The sequence below is a fragment of the Ctenopharyngodon idella genome, chromosome 4, assembly GCF_019924925.1.
Source record: "Ctenopharyngodon idella isolate HZGC_01 chromosome 4, HZGC01, whole genome shotgun sequence".
Classification (NCBI taxonomy): Eukaryota; Metazoa; Chordata; class Actinopteri; order Cypriniformes; family Xenocyprididae; genus Ctenopharyngodon; species Ctenopharyngodon idella.
In genome coordinates, this window is record NC_067223.1 from 27,346,552 (window position 1) to 27,365,279 (window position 18,728).

An 18,728-nucleotide genomic window follows, 5' to 3' on the forward strand; every position below is an offset into this window, starting at 1 on the left:
GTTTTTACAACTTGTTTTTCCTTTTCCACCTTTATTCATAAAATTATTCTAAAGGTTATCTCATTTTTATATGTTGTCGACTATGGTTTGTGACTTTGAGGAATAACTATATTTCAAAAGCGTGAGTGACATGACTATGCTAAAATTAGAATATTTCATGATGAAAACATTTTATTGTCTATTGCATCCTCTTTTGGATTCATGTAGTTTGTCAGATGTCTTGAACAGCATTAAAATCAGTAAATGGAGAGTGGAAACAGCAGGTCACCTGACGCTTAAGCATGTTCATGGAGTTGAGAAGCTGTTGATGGCGTGATCAAAACCTTCATCAGCATTATTCATCATCATCAACCACGTTGGGAGTGTCGTTTTAGTTAATCATTAGTTCTGTGCTCGTGTAAAACAGCTGATGCAAAAGTAGATATTTGAAATGCACTTTATTGTTTTGAAAATTATATCTTGTCCCATTTTATCTAACAATGAAATGTGAAAAATTTCTTTAAGCGCAGTCTTTGTTTCCTGTCCTCTCTCCACCAAGGGTCATTCTGAAGTGAAGTACGAGTGCACAACATTTCATCTGCATCTCTGTTTCCATCTACAGCTCCATTTGCCATTCCATAGGAAGAGTATGTGGAAGATTGGACAGCACTGGCTCCAAGAGCAACATTTTCTAGGAATGATATAAATACGTCCAGTTTCAAATGAAAACCCATCAATAAACAGGCCTGAGCACTGTACAACCAAACAATTCCAGTTCATGACCTGATATCCAGAATATAACCTGCCATTATATGCCAATTAATCTAGTTAAAAACCTAATCCTGTGTCCTAGCTCAGGCTTTTAGCTTTTAGTGACCAGCAATGAACTATTTCTCTTCAAAATTCAGTACTTCAAGACATACTACATGGCGTCAGTAACAAATACACTTGTACGACCCTAAACGTACTTGTCAATGCAGCGTGACACAGTCCAGGCAGAGGAGAGACCAACAACATCACAAGTACATCCATCCTGAAACACAACACACACAAATGAACAGATTATTATGACACCTGCAATCATTAACCTCAATTACAACATCGTCACGTGAGAGAGAGAGAGAGCGCGTGTTCGAGTTTCGGAGGCGTCTGAGGAGAATGCTGCTAATCAAGAGGAATTCAGGTGATCTTATTTCATTTCATTTGCTCAATAGAGTGAAGTGGCCATTTGTTGTTTCACGGCCCCAACGATCTCTAGCAACGTCCAGGCCTGCAGCGGGGAGGGGTTGGGACTGGTGAGGAGTGCGTATGTGAGTGGCCACTCAAAAGGTACAAAAAGGTATTGTTTCAACTATTGGTTTTGAGACAAATATTTTGTATTGATATTATTGGTTTATTTGAGATATTAAGGAAGTGTTGATCTGTCATAATTAATTATTTGAATTGATTGCATATTTTTCCTCAAAGAATAAGAAAGACACAAGACAAGTGTTTGCCTAATTTGGAGTTTATTAAACATTTGAGATTTAAACACATATTTACATATTTATTTATTTTATTTTACTGTGTATAAATAAACCTAAAGGTTAATTTTGTTATACTTACCTCATTGTGTTGATTGAAGTCATTATACAGTGACATTTCCTAGCTGATATAGGGGGAGGATAGCATTAGTGCATATAGTTGAGAGACACTTCAAGAGCCCGGTGCACTGCTCTGGTTACAGTCAGGGCATAGGGGGCGCTACAGCAACAACGTGTTATTTTCTTATCTGCACATGCAGCTTCATCTATTTCCCCAAACACTGGTGACATGGACAGAAATGAAAGTATTGCCAAATGATTCTTTGAAAAAGTGACCTTTCGTAACACTGTAAATGTCTTTACTTACAATTTTGATTAATTCATGAAATTAATACTTTTATTATGCAAAGTATATTATTTATTGGAAAGAAAACATACAATAACATGAGAACGCAGCAGACCAATCAACAATCAATCAATAAATACAACAATCTTACATTTGGCAGCAATTTAGTGAGAACATACATTGCGTAACGTTTTTAAATAAGTGTACCAACACATATACCCTAGTGAAAAATAAATATACTAAAATCTATTTGTAATACATTTATTTTATAACATTTATTAAACATATTTTAGGCTTAATATTTAGAAATATACATTGTGCAATATAAAGAAGAACTCCAAATAAAGTTTAATTAAAATATTTATGTCAGTAAATAGTCAACATTTGAAGCGGATCAAAACCCTTCATCAAAGTTGTCCTAAAAACTTCTTCTAAGGACAACTTTGATGAACTTTTTTGATCCACTTCAAATGTTGACTACTGTATATTAATGGGTTTTTAGTTAGTGTGAAATGAATGTAGGCCTATTTTAAATACATTTTGGTAGGGTTTTTTCACTAGGGCAGACTGTATCCATTGCCTCTGACATGTTTTCTCACCGTCACGTACTTAACTCGGAAACTCTTAAGAAAACCTAAACTCATAATGATGAGTTGTGCTGATGTTCATGTGCATTTTAAATACTTTCTTTCTGACATGATTTGAAGACACTGTAACTGCTGAAGCTAAACCTTGACCCCCATTGGCCTGCCCCAGCGTCCTACTATTGGTTGAACCACAATGATTGATATGTTTTGAACACGCCATAAAGCCAGTGCCATCACACTCACCAACAATCGGTTTTGCTGTACTTTTGCTAAACAGCCGAACTCGCTGGAGTGCACACTATTGGGAATCTGTGTAACTTTAGAGTCTAGAAAGTCATTGTAGCTATAGACACAAGTCTCACCATGTATTTCATATCTGAGAATGATCAAATTATTTTTAGATGATGCTATATAATTTTTTAGATGAGACTTTCTTTTTGTGCAAACCACAGAAAACATTAGGTATGAACTGAAACATCTAGTTTGTTTCTGCTAACTGGCTGTAAGGGCAGAATTTTCAAACCCAACTTTTGCCTACAGCTCAGACGTAACCATGAGAAATTTGCAAATAAAATGATTTCATTTGTTATATTTTTACTTCAGTAATTTATTTTTGTTGAATACTATGTTGACCTGTTATGATTAAATGTCCAATTCAATGAACAGTATTTGAGTTCTACTTGTTTAAAACATAGTATTGCCCTAGATGAAAATTTACAGGAAATGTGTTTTGAGTTGCAAAAAATAATCATAAGTTTTATAATTATGACCTTTACCTTTTTTAATAATTTGCTCACACTTTGTATATAAGGTAGGCTATTGTTTAATTTAATTCAATAGCACTTTTCACAATTTTGCATGCAGATATACATACATATAGAAAGTAGTTACATAAGTAAATATTTGTAATTATGACAAATAAAGAAAACAACATATAGTCAGTTTGAAATGGTGAAATTTACGAACCTGATCAGAAGTTTTATTACATTTGTGTATTTCCAATGCTCTTCACTGCACCTGCTGTAATACACTTTTCCCATTAATGCTACTAATGGCCCTTATTTGCACTTTGAAATATGGACTTGAAATATTATGAATTATTAAATTTAATAATTGAACTGATCCTGAGCAAAAAAAAGAAAAAAAAAGAAAGTTAAAATGTCAAATAATTCCAGAAACGTTAACTGCATGAAAAGTAAATAATTTTAATTTATGCATGACATATAAATCCGCAGCTTAATGCGAGACCGCCAAATCATTTCATTGTGTTTTTGTCAGGAGCAGTTGTGGTGCATTGAGAGATGAAGCGCGCTGTAATGATGGGTCGAATGCGTGAGGATCCATTTGCAGCTTGTTTATTAAAAGTACTTACAGAGTAGACAGGGCAAAGGCAGAGACACAAACAGGGACAGGCAATGGTCGAGGCAGGCGGCAGACAAGCAGAGTAAAGTCACAGGCAACGGTCAGGGCAGGCGGCAAACAAACACAGTCCAATAAACAGTCCAATGGCAACAGAAATACAATCCACAAGAAACCGCTCAGAAGTGATCACCGGGGCAAATCAAGACTTCGCAAAGGGTGTGTGTGTGTGTGTGTCTTAAATAGTCCAGGTAATGATCTGCAGGTGTGTGTGGCAATTGGTGATTGGTGCATGTGATTGGAAGGGAGGATTATGGGAAGTGGAGTCCAGGAACTGACAGGAACAGACAGTGATCGTGACATAACGCCCCCCTTCCGGAAGGCGCGTCCTCGCGGCGTAAATGGCACAGATAGGGAGGGGGGGTGGGTACATTGGAGACCTGTTGGCAGACGGGAACGGGGTCTCCAATGCAGGTCCAGGAACTCGGGCAGCCACGGGGGGTCAGGTGCCACGGGCAGCCACGGCGGGTCAGGTGCCACGGGCAGCCACGGCGGGTCAGGTGCCCCGGGCAGCCACGGCGGGTCAGGTGGCTTAGGCGGCCACGGTAGGTCAGGTAGCTTGGGCGCCCACGGCAGGTCAGGGTCCGTAGCCGGCCACAGCAGTTCACAGGCGGTTGAAGACCGTGGGCGTGTAAGGTCCCTACCCGCAAGCTCAAGCAATTCGGAGGCCGCTGATGATCGCGGCCGTGCAGGGTCCCCACCCACAAGCTCCCCACCCTCAGGTATATGGCCCCCCCCCAAAAAGTTCTTGGGGAATTCAACGGAGGCCGTGGCGGTTTCGTGGGTAAGGAGCTCGGGTGGCGCCGGCAGGGCGAGGAGCTCGGGTGGCGCCGGCAGGGCGAGGAGCTCGGGTGGCGCCGGCAGGGCGAGGAGCTCGGGTGGCGCCGGCAGGGCGAGGAGCTCAGCGACGGCCTCCGTGGCCGTATCAGGAAGAGCGGGCTGCTCTGGGACGGCAGCGGACCGCTCTGGGACGGCCTCCGGGCTTACAACGGGCTCTGGGACGGCCTCCGGGCCTACAGCGGGCTCTGGGACGGCCTCCGGGCCTACAGCGGGCTCTGGGACGGCCTCCGGGCCTACAGCAGGCTCTGGGAAGGCCTCCGGGCCTTGAGGGATGGAGGAAGCCTTCTTCCTCCTCCTCCTCCGTTTACATGGTTGAGGCGGTGGCTCTATGCCTACCTCCTCTGAGGGCGCTGCAGCGGGCTCACGGGTTGGAGCGGACTCGCGGACTGGAGCTGGTTCTGGAGTGGACTCACTGGCTGGAACGACCCCTATGTTCCCAGACACTGGCGGGGCGGCCATCTTGCCCGTGGGCACTGGCAAAGCGGCCATCTTGTCCATAGCATCCAGAGAATTTGAGTGCGTCGCAACCGGCGAGCTTGAGTGCGTCGCAACCGGCGAGCTTGAGTGCGTCGCAACCGGCGAGCTTGAGTGCGTCGCCACCGGCGAGCTTGAGTGCGTCGCCACCGGCGAGCTTGAGTGCTTCGCCACCGGCGAGCTTGAGTGCGTCGCAACCGGCGAGCTTGAGTGCGTCGCCACCGGCGAGCTTGAGTGCGTCGCCACCGGCGAGCTTGAGTGCTTCGCCACCGGCGAGCTTGAGTGCGTGGCAACCGGCGAGCTTGAGTGCGTGGTAACCGGCGAGCTTGAGTGCGTGGCAACCGGCGAGCTTGAGTGTGAAGCGGCCGGCAGAGGCTTAGGAATGCCAGCCGCTCGTACTGAAGTCAGCGCTGGATCAGCCACACTGGAACGCAACCCACTCCGCTCCCAAACAGATCCAGAGACGTGATGTAATTCTAGAGGATCAACGGAGACTTGACTTGGCTCTGGAAGATCAGCGGAGACATGATGTGATGATGTTGTGGCCGCCATTTTGTGCAGGCTCTCTTTAGAGGCAGCCATTACATGGGGGGACGAGGTGTCGCGTTCCTCCGCGACACCCACAGTAAAAAGTGAACCAACAGTAAGCAGGGCAAAGTCCAGAAATTCCACGAACGACCCTCGGGGACCATTAATAAGTAAGTAGTCCTTCAATGGTTCGTTTAATCCATAGCCAAAGAAGTCAATGAGGGCACAGTCAGGCAGGTCAGAGAAATAGGCAATGTCTAAAAACTTCTGAATGTGGTCCTCGAGTGTACAATTACCTTGCCGAAGGCGGACGAGACGTATTGCTGGGTCCATGCTAAGGTTGGAAGCGCTCGTAGAAGCTGCTGGATCGTTTGATGGCGAAGTCTTCTGTAATGATGGGTCGAATGCGTGAGGATCCATTTGCAGCTTGTTTATTAAAAGTACTTACAGAGTAGACAGGGCAAAGGCAGAGACACAAACAGGGACAGGCAATGGTCGAGGCAGGCGGCAGACAAGCAGAGTAAAGTCACAGGCAATGGTCAGGGCAGGCGGCAAACAAACACAGTCCAATAAACAGTCCAATGGCAACAGAAATACAATCCACAAGAAACCGCTCAGAAGTGATCACCGGGGCAAATCAAGACTTCGCAAAGGGTGTGTGTGTGTGTGTGTCTTAAATAGTCCAGGTAATGATCTGCAGGTGTGTGTGGCAATTGGTGATTGGTGCATGTGATTGGAAGGGAGGATTATGGGAAGTGGAGTCCAGGAACTGACAGGAACAGACAGTGATCGTGACACGCGCAGACAATCGGCAGAGGAATGTTACGGATGATTATATTTCAACCGCGCACACAGAAACACAAGCAGTTCTGCACGTTCACATTTTTCCACCAATGAACAGAACTGTCTGTGTTTTAGTGCGTGCACAAGAATAAAACTAATGTGCCGGTTAATGCAATTGCTTCGTGTTGTGTTAATGACAGATAACGTCAGGTAAAAGGGAAGCAAAACATTCTTGATATTTAATGTTGCGTCTGCTGGTTTTATTCCTTCAACAGCTTAAATTTTAATGCACGTTCGTGTTGTATAGCAACAGGCCGTTTCACGTTTATTTTCACTCACCCATTACTGTGTCTATATTAATAATTTTGTCGGCGATTCACAGTCTTTTAATCCATATAATTTGTGCTGTCATTAATAATTGTCATTAATAATGTCTGTGCGCTTATAGCTGTACTTGTAACATTATAGAGAGAACGCAAAGTAACCCCAGTTTAGCGTAGACTTTATCTGTGTGGTGGCGCAACAGGTAAGCCAAGTGCTCTTGTGTGGCAGTGACCCGGGTTCGACTCCAGCCCGTACTGGATCCTGCATTCAATATACATATAAATCTGTTCCCATTGTCTCACTGATGTTCACTGGATAAGTAAGTTACTGGTATGCTGGGGCTGTCTGTAAAAGGCATATTCTTAAGCTGTAACTTTATTTATAAAGATTACTTTATTGTAGCCTATTTGAAGCACACTATAATGATGCCATTAGCACACTACAAGTTAACTTAGAATGCCATTGCAATGTGTTTTAAAATCACTAAAAGTTTGTTATCAGTATAATATTAATGTATGTTCAACACTCTTACAATGTAATTGAATTGCAATTCTAATGTCACCAAAATACATTTGAAGTTTATGCTGAGTGATTTCTGCATTTCAAAACTTAAATACAAGAGTATATTTAAAGTGTTCTTAAGTATACTTGGAATAGTTCCACTTTAGCACAAACAAGTATATTTAATACAACTTCAGTTGAACTTCAGCACTGCTTTTGGACAACTAAAATGCATTTAGTACAAAATTAGTTGTTCCAATTTAGCAGACTTTAAGTATACCAATTTATAGAGTGCCACAAATACATTTAGTTATACTAAAGTACATACAAATAAATTGTGCTTAAGTATACTGTTTTTTTCACTAGGGTAGGTGCTTTAAAAATTACAGGGTACATATCTGTGCATTTATACAGTAATTTTTTACTGTATAAATGTTTTAGTTTGGCCTCAAATGTTTCAAGGCAAGTAAAACTAAAACTATTGCCATTTTTTTTTTAAATACTGGGGAAATATACTCTTGTTTCGTGTAGTTACAGGGTAAGTACAATAAAACACAATCTGATATCACTGACTCGGAAACCTTTATTTGAAAAACAACTTAATTCAAAACACATTTACAACACTTCTTATTCATCTAAAACATTTTTTAAAATAAACTTTTTATTTCAAATACAGAAAGTAGCATGTTTTGTCCCTTTTTTGTTTTTCTTGCTCTTCTTCCTTTTCTCCTTTTTCAATCTTTCCACTGATGAATTTTAAGAAGGAATCCCATGTCTACAGTTTAAAATGTTTAAAATATTTGGTATTTTTCTTAAAAACACTTATCGTTTCACTTCAGAAGACACTGATTCATCCATTGGGGTCGTGTGGATTACTGTAGTTATTGCTGTTTGTGCTGTTTGAAGCTTGGACTTTTAGGAACACATGAGTGTATTCTCAGAGATTATTTATTTTTCTAAAAACTTTTGTTTGTGTTCATCTGAAGAGGGAAAGTTGTATACATCTCGGACGGCATGAGGGTAAAAGATGACTAAATGGTGAGGACGTATATCTGGGTGTACTGCATTTTCTTTTAATACATACAGAATTTACAGAAAGAAAATAATAAAGAATAGCAAGAGACATGATTCCTTCTTAAGGAATCTCCTGCTCTACTGTCTAAATAAAGGCAAAAATACTGAAAATAAATCTTTAAAAAATTAAGAAACAAAAAAGTTGAGATGTAATGTAAACATCATTGTTCTATTGAATATAAAAACATTCTCATCTCTGTATTTCTCACTGGCAAAATACCTCAACTTCACACAGAGCAAGATATGGGAGTTTAGCTACAATATTGACATATCGTCCGTTAACAGGTGCGAACTCAAACGATTTTGTGCCTCCGTCAGGAATGCTCTGAAGTACTGCAGCGCTGTGGATAAACACAGAAAGAGAGAGACAGAGGCATGCTTTTATCCAAATATTAACCATCATATTCAATACCACTGAATTTATGGGACACGCCTCTACTGGACAGGACTGACAACAAATGCATAAACATGTATGAAAACTTACAGCTGATTGTTGTTGCCGTTGTTTTCCAGGCTGTTGCCGATACGGATCAGACCCCCCTCCAACTCCATATATCTAGTACTAATATTAACAGTGATGGTAACCTTTCTTATATTGTAGGCTTTCTTCAAGTCCACTCTCCACCAGGAGGGTCTGCCGAAATTGGTGAAAGTACATGACTCGTGTCTGGTATCTCTATTTCCATCTACAGCTTTTTGGGCAATACGTCCAACTATTATGGAAGATTGGACGGCATTGGCACCAAGAGCAAGATTGCCTGTATCCCATGAAAAAAAAGTAAAACAACATTTAAAAGAACATATTTTCTTTTGTTGTTCTTAAATCCATGAGCAAACCTCTGGAGTATTGGCTTTTGGACTGCTTTGACATTTCTGAAATATTTTTAAGAATATATATATATATGTGTGTGTGTGTGTGTGTGTGTGTGTGTTACTAAAAGCAGTTTCAAAGTTAGATATACACTCACCCGGAACACAAGTGGGATCATATTCTGTTAATAAAAATGACAGTAATAAGTGTTATTCACTCATTAATATATACAGAAACAAATGAAATCACAGATGTTTCTTCTCTCTCTGTCTTTTACCTGCAAAAACCTCAACCTCACACAAACTGAGAGCTCTATTCATCCCATGGAGAAAAATGTTGACGTATCGCCCCTCCATAGGCCTAAAGTCACATGTTCTCGTGCCTCCAGGTGGGACGGACCAGACCACTGCAGCCCTGTGCACACGGAAACATGAAGAAAACATACAGTGTCTATTTGTGTTCTTTCTAACCAGGTTTTTGACTGAGTAAAAATAAATTTTGTAAGCCTTTTCAATTGAGTGAATAGTGTGAGAGAGAGAAAACGACCCTTACAGCTGATTGTTGTTGCCGTTGTTTGTCAATCCGTTGCCGATACGGATCTCAGCGCCACTCATCTCCAATCCACCATTAGTGATGATGATCCTTCTGATCTGGTAGACGTTCTTCAGGTCAACTCTCCACCAAGGGTCATTCTGAAGTGAAGTACGAGTGCACAACATTTCATCTGCATCTCTGTTTCCATCTACAGCTCCATTTGCCATTCCATAGGAAGAGTATGTGGAAGATTGGACAGCACTGGCTCCAAGAGCAACATTTTCTAGGAATGATATAAATACGTCCAGTTTCAAATGAAAACCCATCAATAAACAGGCCTGAGCACTGTACAACCAAACAATTCCAGTTCATGACCTGATATCCAGAATATAACCTGCCATTATATGCCAATTAATCTAGTTAAAAACCTAATCCTGTGTCCTAGCTCAGGCTTTTAGCTTTTAGTGACCAGCAATGAACTATTTCTCTTCAAAATTCAGTACTTCAAGACATACTACATGGCGTCAGTAACAAATACACTTGTACGGCCCTAAACGTACTTGTCAATGCAGCGTGACACAGTCCAGGCAGAGGAAAGACCAACAACATCACAAGTACATCCATCCTGAAACACAACACACACAAATGAACAGATTATTATGACACCTGCAATCATAATGTCGAATTAACCTCATTACGTCAATGTCATGACCGTCTGCTGCTCACTCTGTGTCAGATTAGAAATACATCTTTAACCCCAGTGAATGTGTCTGACACATACATTCAGTCGCGATGAACGTCATGATCAGACACGGCCCTTACCTGTCTCTCCTCAGGGTAAGTGTGCTCGAACACAGCCTGAATGACGGCGATACACACAAGTGGTTCTTCTGTAATCTCATGTAAGCGTACAGTACTTGTGGTGGATGTATCGCAAAATAACATAAACTGCTCACAGGGGGTCAATAACACCCACTTCTGCTTCAAAATATGAGATGGAAAAAAGCAAGTTAAGAAAATACCAGAGATAACATTTGTTGTTTGTTACATAACTTATTTTCTTATCTGCACATGCAGCTTCGTCTATTTCCCCAAACACTGGTGACATGAACAGAAATGAAAGTATTGCCAAATGATTCTTTGAAAAAGTGACCTTTTGTAACACTGTAAATGTCTTTACTTACAATTTTGATTAATTCATGAAATTAATACTTTTATTATGCATTTCCTTGCTGAATAAAAATGTTAACTTTTTAAAATTTATTGGGGAAAATACACTGGCTCCTGGAAAACTCACTCTGAGTGGAAAGTTCAGATCGTTTCCCTCCAACTTTCTCCCACAACACCACAGAGCTGCGACTCACACAACAATGTAATTATGCTTTACATTTTACATGTTTTACGTCCAGAACTGCTAAATGAAATAAAACATAATGCCCACCAGGGGGCAAACAATTTCGTTTTTGTTCCTTAACTTCTGTTATATATAATTTTCACGATGATGAGAATTGAACATGGTGGCTGTATGTGTAATGAAGGGCAGTTTACATATCAACAGCAAACTAATTCCCTGCACAGTAAAAGCCAAGAGGAAAATTACCTAAACAATTAAAAGATATAAAAAGTTTAAACCTAGTTATAAAATTACTTATTTGAATTGGAATAATACAATTTCAATTGGAGGAGCTGTCTCTAAGTTAAAGCAGAATGTGCTCCGATCCAATAAAAGTTTATTATCTGACCATAAGTATTCAAAAGTGTCTCCACTTCGACTAAAGCTATAAAAACAGACCGAAGCGACTTGGTTTAACATACCTTGTGCCTGTTTATCATTTCTATGAATGTACCAGTGTAAGACACACTTTACTCATTTTGAATGTGAATGCAATATTCATCTTCTTATAAACAAGTATAGACATCACATGTCAAATGGCAAGATTCCAGTTTCATGTGGAAGGGTTGTATGATGTACGAAACCAAAATCGAATAATTTCTGATCTTTACACAGTTTTTATGTCAATTGGCATTTTACAGTAAAAGACAATGTTTTTAAAAAAATATAACAATAACTCGGGTGAGTAGACTTTTGTACAGTACGTGAAAGTATAAAGATTATCACACAAGGACGAAGAACTTTCTTCCAGTTATGACTAAAGTCTCGTTTTGTTTCATTTAAATGTATATACTTTTTTAATGTCATGAATTAAGCAGTCAATGGGTAAATGTCTGTGATCCTTCCCAAGCCAGTAGATTTCCTTGTAATGAACGTTTGGTGAGGTTTCTCCTGTAACGATATATATGTTCTTTATATGAGCTGGGTGTGGATGGAGGAGCGTCTGTGGTTCTGCTGATAATGAATGAACGGTGTTGTACTGTATTCCCTCCAGCAATCACTGAGAACTTGAGTCCCAGTTCTTACTTTCTTCTGTATGATGGACAGCAGATGTCTTCTGGACCGGTGTTTGATCAGTACTGGTCTTCAACGTGTGTCCTTCACCTCCAGCACTCCAGACCCATGAACGTTTTCTTCTCCAGGTTCTCCCAAATCATCCATAGTTGTACTACAAATAGTCAAATCAAAATGATACAGTCATGTTATTATTCATATAAAACATATTTTCATCTTGCTTGTCAATATCACCATCTTCTTGTATCAGCCATTGAAGGATGAACTAAAATCATGTGAAATCAACAGAGCTGAGATTTGATTTCATATTCAGGTTTCAGATCTTATACAGCGAGTCACAGATGACATTTAACGTTCACCTTCTCATTCATCTTGCCAAGTCATGGGTTCAAAATGCTGTCATGTGACGATACCACGCTACTTGACAATGGAAGCATATGAATCGAGTGGCTTAGTCCAGATTTTCTGAAGAGAATCGATCGCTTGTTATGATGAACAGATTTGATTTAGGCTTTTACTCGCAGAAAAATAAAACAAATACATATATGTAGAATTTAAAACACTATATACTGATGGAGTGAATGACCAGAAAGACAGAAAGGATCAATGTCTCATGCTGAGGATTATTGCTGCTCTGTGATTGGCCAAAATGTGACGTTCGACTCTTCCGAGATCCTCTACTCTTCCCTGTGGAAGTTGGACCTCTGACCTGCTTTCAGTACGATCTGAATTTCTGCATTTTGAATTTTAGAATATTGAATTTGGTGTTTCTAATTTGTTGAAACTTGAAGCTGTATTTTTAAGTGAATATCTGCAGTCTAAGAATTCAGAACAAAAAATAAGCTGTTTGAAAATACATATGTGGAAAATTATACCATAAACTCAATTTTGTGAAATATCAAATGTCCAGGATTCACTTTTAATAATAAATTCAAATTCAAAACTATATAAAATGACAATATTCAATTCTGTTAGATGTCAATAATTCAAATGAACACAATTCAAATTCAGATCATATTGTCATATTTCCAGCTCCATAGGAGATCTGACAGCATTCTGTCATCAAAAATATCTTAATTTGTGTTCTGAAGATGAACGAAGGTCTTATGGGTGTGGAACGACATGAGGGTGAGTAATTAATGACAGGGTGAACTAACCCTTTAAAAGTGTCCAGCCTTTCTCTTGCTCTGCAGTAAAACACTGGGCAAAACTTACAATGTCAAAAGACATTTCCATACCACCCATGCAACATTTGACAAGAAATATCCACCTGGATCTCAGGAAAGAGATCTCAAGATAACTAGTCTTGAAGAAAAGCCATCACTGAACAGAATAATGCGAGGTAGCTTAAAAGTGTCCCAGACCGTGACATGAGCAACGGTCAAAATTTCGTGGTTCCTTCCCAAACACGCCGTTCAGTGATGGGGAGCTGGTGAAGAACTGTTCTCTGGAATCACAATGTCTGTTTGATGACCTGAGCAACAAGAGCGAGATATCCGCAGGATAAAAAGTTATGAAATCCTCAGAATTTCTGAAATATCTGAGGATTTGACAGAACAACTACAAACTAAACTAGCCTCTGCATCAGCACTCAGTTTAGCAGCGGATGAATCGACAGACGTCAGAGACGATTTGGGTGAGATGTGTGAATTCAGGAACTTTTGAGGTTACGGAAGATTTCCTGGCGTTGAAATCGCTACTTGAAGAAACAAGGACATTCACAGAGCACTTAGTGAAGCGTGTGAAGACATGAACATCCCGACATCCTCAGTGTCTCCATCACTACTGATGGTGCACCTCAATGATGGGAAAACACAAAGATCTCCCCTGATTTGTCGGCGTTTGACTGTATTGTGCACCAGAGAGCACTGTGAAGCAAGTTAGTTGATGGAGACCTCATGGAGGTTATGGGCGCTGTGGTCAACTTCACTCGAGCTCGCCCTCTAACGCACCGCCGTTTTATTGTGTTGTTGGACGAACTGGACAGTGCCTACGGAGACCTCATTCTGCACAGTGGAGTGAGATGAGTCGGGGAAAAGTCTTGGGTAACACTTTTTGGCTGTACTCCTGAGATATGTCCACAGCAATATCATGCATTATATGTATGTTATGATCAATTATAATACAAATTGACCAAAAAGGGAATTATGCACATATATTGTGAATTAATTACAATGGATTATAATTAATGACATACAGTGGCAAGGAAAAGTATGTGAACCACTTGCAGAATCTGTGAAAATGTTAATAATTTTAACAAAATAAGAGAGATCATACAAAATGCATGTTATTTTTTATTTAGTACTGTCCTGAGTAAGATATTTTACATAAAAGATGTTTACATATAATCCACAAGACAAAAAAAATAGCTGAATTTATTAAAATAACCCCATTCATAAGTTTGTGAACCATTGATTCTTAACACTGTGTGTGGTTACCTGATGATCTACGACTGTTTTTTTTTGTGTTGTTGTGATGGTTGTTCATGAGTCCCTTGTTTGCTCTGAGCAGTTAAACTGAGCTCTGTTCTTCAGAAAAATCCTCCAGCTCCTGCAGATTCTTCAGTTTTCCAGCATCTTTTGCATATTTGAACCCTTTCCAGCAGTGACTGAATGATTTTGAGATCCGTCTTTTCACACTGAGGACAACTGAGGGACTCAAACACAACTATTAAAAAAGGTTCAAACATTCACTGATGCTCCAGAAGGAAACACGATGCATTAAGAGTCGGGGGGTGAAAACTTTTGAATTTGAACATCAAGGTAAATTGTATATAATTTGTCTTCCGGGAAACATGCAAGTATTTTCTGTTGCTTCCGAAGGGCAGTACTAAATGAAGAAAAAATGATATTCAAGCGAAATAAGAAAAATTTAGACCTCTTCATCCTGTTCAAAAGTTTTCACCCCCCGACTCTTAATGCATCGTGTTTCCTTCTGGAGCATCAGTGAATGTTTGAACCTTTTTTAATAGTTGTGTTTGAGTCCCTCAGTTGTCCTCAGTGTGAAAAGATGGATCTCAAAATCATTCAGTCACTGTTGTAAAGGGTTCAAATATGCAAAAGATGCTGGAAAACTGAAGAATCTGCAGGACCTGGAGATTTTTTCTGAAGAACAGAGCTCAGTTTAACTGTTCAGAGCAAACAAGAGACTCATGAACAACCATCACACAACAAACAAACAGTCGTAGATCATCCAGGTAACCACACACAGTATTAAGAATCAATGGTTCACAAACTTATGAATGGGGTTATTTTAATAAATTCAGCTATTTTTCTGTCTTGTGGACTTTATGTAAACATCTTTTATGTGAAATAGTTTATTAAGGACAGTACTAAATAAAAAATAACATGCAATTTTCATTTTGTTAAAATTATTAACATTTTTGCAGATTCTGCAAGGGGTATGTAAACTTTTGAGCTCAACTGTATGTACGGACTGATCATAGGTCATATGGACTAAGACCTTGGATTATAACTATTATTAAACTGTGTTTGTATTCTCACTCCTTCTGCTGTGTGCTTCATTCCACCTCCACCAAACATGACAGACACCAGTCAGAAACACTGAAAACCTCTGCGGCGTGTAGTTGAGCTGGACAGTTAGACACAGTAGCAAACGGGCAGAGGAGACGGAAACATAAACTGAGTAAAGAAAAAAACACTTTGCCATGCTTATAATCAATTATAGCTCCATTTATACTTATTTATAAGTAAGTATTACTATTTTATTAACATATTTATAAAGACTCATTAAGACCTGTACTGCATTATAAGAACAGTTATAGTTACATTTCTATTATTTTTATAATTACTTATATGTCATGCATTTTCTTTTTCAATGTGCATGTTCATAATCCATTATACACTGATTTATAAGTATTAATTAGTCAGTCGTATGGTTCTATGAATGTATTTATAAAGATGCAGCCTGCATTGCTATAATGTTATTATATTACTGTTACAATTACTTTTAAATAATTCAGATTTAATATAATATAACATATTTCACATCACCAGGAGGCCAGAAACTGACGACAAGAGATTCGAAGTTGAAAAACTTTAAATTTTTTGTTCTTGTTGTCCATAACTGGACTTTTAAGTGTATTAACTTCGTCTGTAGGCTACAGCAAAATAAACTATGGCATAGCAATAAACACAATTAAACCGGACAAAATATAACAATTTAGCCATTAAAAACAAAAAAAAATCAAGGAAAAAACGTCAGACGGGCAAATCTAGTGGTCTTACGAATCCAGCCGCTTCGCTTCTGAAATGCTTCTGGTGTGAGATGACCGCGTAGTAGAGGACGGAACAAAACCTCGCCGGAGCCGTAACGCGCCGCAGACGTGTGCAGTGTAAACAAGGCTTCAGGGGAAAGCTTACCTCATTCGTGTGCAGCAATGGATGACACAAGGCTTTTATTTATTTATTACGTTTATATGCATATATATTAACAAACTTTCAGGGCTATCAAGTTTATAAATGACCAACTTATAAAACAAATTTATAGCTGTCTTTGTAAAGAAATGCTCACTTATATGTAGCTTGGACCCGCTGCTGTGACGCTGTACAAGCGCTTCCAGTGTGTGAGGGTGACCATCTGGCTATTGATCTGTTGCAGGACAGTAGATGTGATTTTGCGGGACAATGTAGGACACGTGTGAGACATAAATTTACAACTACTACGCTATGTAAATATTTATTTACATTTGTTGGCAAACTTGGCATATGCGCCGATTAATGTTTCTGGCGGTGAGTGCCCACCAGGGGCGTCGTAAGTGGGGGGAAAAGGGTGACAGAGTGCATAGGGCCCTGGCGTGTGAGGGGCCCTCAACAATCCTGAAATTATTATTATTATACAATTGTGCGCATATACATGGTGTCTGTGCTATTTCTCTGTTCGCAAGCTTTGGCACACGTCCGTGTAGGCGCCCCCTACAAGCACAGCATGCACGCAATTCGCATGATTTGATTGGTTGTCTAGGAACGTTGCAAAGCGCTGAATGGCTGTGAGGAGAGCGGACACGCCGGCCTCCTGAGTGTGGTGATCTTCGAATCACGCCACCGCCGTCGTCGTTCAAGCTAAGATCAGGCAAAAAGTAAACAGTAAGGGAAAACAATTCCTCATAAATTTCTTTCCAAAGAGACCAAGTGAGAACCTATATTGTTCGAGCGAGGCGACGGCGACCTATATGCCGCTGTTTATGTTGTGTAAATAGATGCTTGCTGAACTGGAGTCTGCCTTTTCCTACATGTGTTTTCCTACATTCAGTATCTCAGAAAATTAGAATATTGTGAAAAGGTTCAATATTTTTTATTATTTCTAAAAATCCTTTCTTTGTATTGGTCTTAAGTAATATTCTAATTTTCTGAGATACTGAATTTGGGATTTTCCTTAGTTGTCAGTTATAATCATCAAAATTAAAAGAAATACACATTTGAAATATATCAGTCTGTGTGTAATGAATGAATATAATATACAAGTTTCACTTTTTGAATGGAATTAGTGAAATAAATCAACTTTTTGATGATATTCTAATTATATGACCAGCACCTGTACACAGCAGCTATTCTTAAACAATACACATATTATGATAACTTAAATATCAGACATATATGGCTCAGGATAATATCAAACCTGTGTTCATCATGCTTGTAGAGGCACCTACAGTGTTAAATAGTTTAGAAAGATTATAATGTTTTGGAATACAAGGCACAATGTCTGTTAATAAAACACAAAACTGTCATTTTTATGTCAAATATTTCTGGGATGCTCTATTTACAGCACAATTCAAACACAAGAGTGTTACATGATATATAGTACAGCTGTTTTTCTATCAGTGAGTGCTCTGTGTATAATTGTACACTATTATTTAAAAAAGTGTGACATAAAAAAAAATATAATACTATATATATTAAGCGGCCCCCACACACTGTCTTTGCGTAGGGCCCAGGAATCGGCGCTACACCACAGGTGCCCACATTGTAATGTTGTGCTTCTGGCAACATTAAATCCTGGAGAGAAGACAATTCTAGATTCATGGCTGCACATGCAGGAGGACAATGCACATGTAATATCTGAGCGAGAGCGCGCGCCTCCAGAATCCCTGTGAGCGGAGAGATTCATGCTCGCGCATTTGATGTGCGCTCGTGTTACAATAATGCGCTCTCGACATTTTTTCATTATAATAACACCAAAGATTCCACATTAAATGAACTATTAACGTGAGAAGAAAAGATGAAATTCCTACTGTTGTAACTGTGTTTACCGACTCTGATGAGGCCCGCACTTTGCGCTGTCCACTCAGTTGTCATCAGCGGGAAAACCTCTCTGTATGATTGCGTTGGTTAGTTATTTTCACAGCTAGAACATGACGGCTGCACAAATAGTCAAGTCAAGTCAAGTCACCTTTATTTATATAGCGCTTTTTACAATGTAGATTGTGTCAAAGCAGCTTTACATTGATAACTGGTACATTGTTTGGCTGCACAGCAGCTCTTAAAGAATAGTGTCAATGCAGGCAGATCAAAGCACTGTTGAATATCAAATGTCAAGTCAAGTGTCCCCAACTAAGCAAGCCAAAGGCGACAGCGGCAAG

General features: G+C 39.6%; 1 protein-coding gene across 3 annotated transcripts in view; it reads right to left on the minus strand.

Annotated features, from left to right (window-relative positions):
• Nucleotides 1–418: 418 nt before the first annotated feature.
• Nucleotides 419–18,728, minus strand: part of LOC127511058 (neoverrucotoxin subunit beta-like) — a 37,443-nt gene continuing 19,133 nt past the window's right edge. Inside the window, exons 4-10 of one of the 3 annotated variants that reach the window (XM_051891416.1) lie at nt 10,546–12,284; nt 10,284–10,348; nt 9,742–10,006; nt 9,467–9,603; nt 9,347–9,370; nt 8,863–9,136; nt 7,868–8,719 (exon numbers count right to left, since the gene is read on the minus strand). In XM_051891416.1, the coding sequence (XP_051747376.1) occupies nt 12,217–12,284 (68 nt within the window). In that variant the 3' untranslated portion in view covers nt 7,868–8,719; nt 8,863–9,136; nt 9,347–9,370; ... (2 more) ...; nt 10,284–10,348; nt 10,546–12,216. Of the gene's footprint in view, nt 671–7,867; nt 8,720–8,862; nt 9,137–9,346; nt 9,371–9,466; nt 9,604–9,741; nt 10,007–10,283; nt 10,349–10,545; nt 12,285–18,728 lie in introns of those variants that run through there. The other 2 variants (XM_051891418.1, XM_051891417.1) reach the window with 2 other exon arrangements.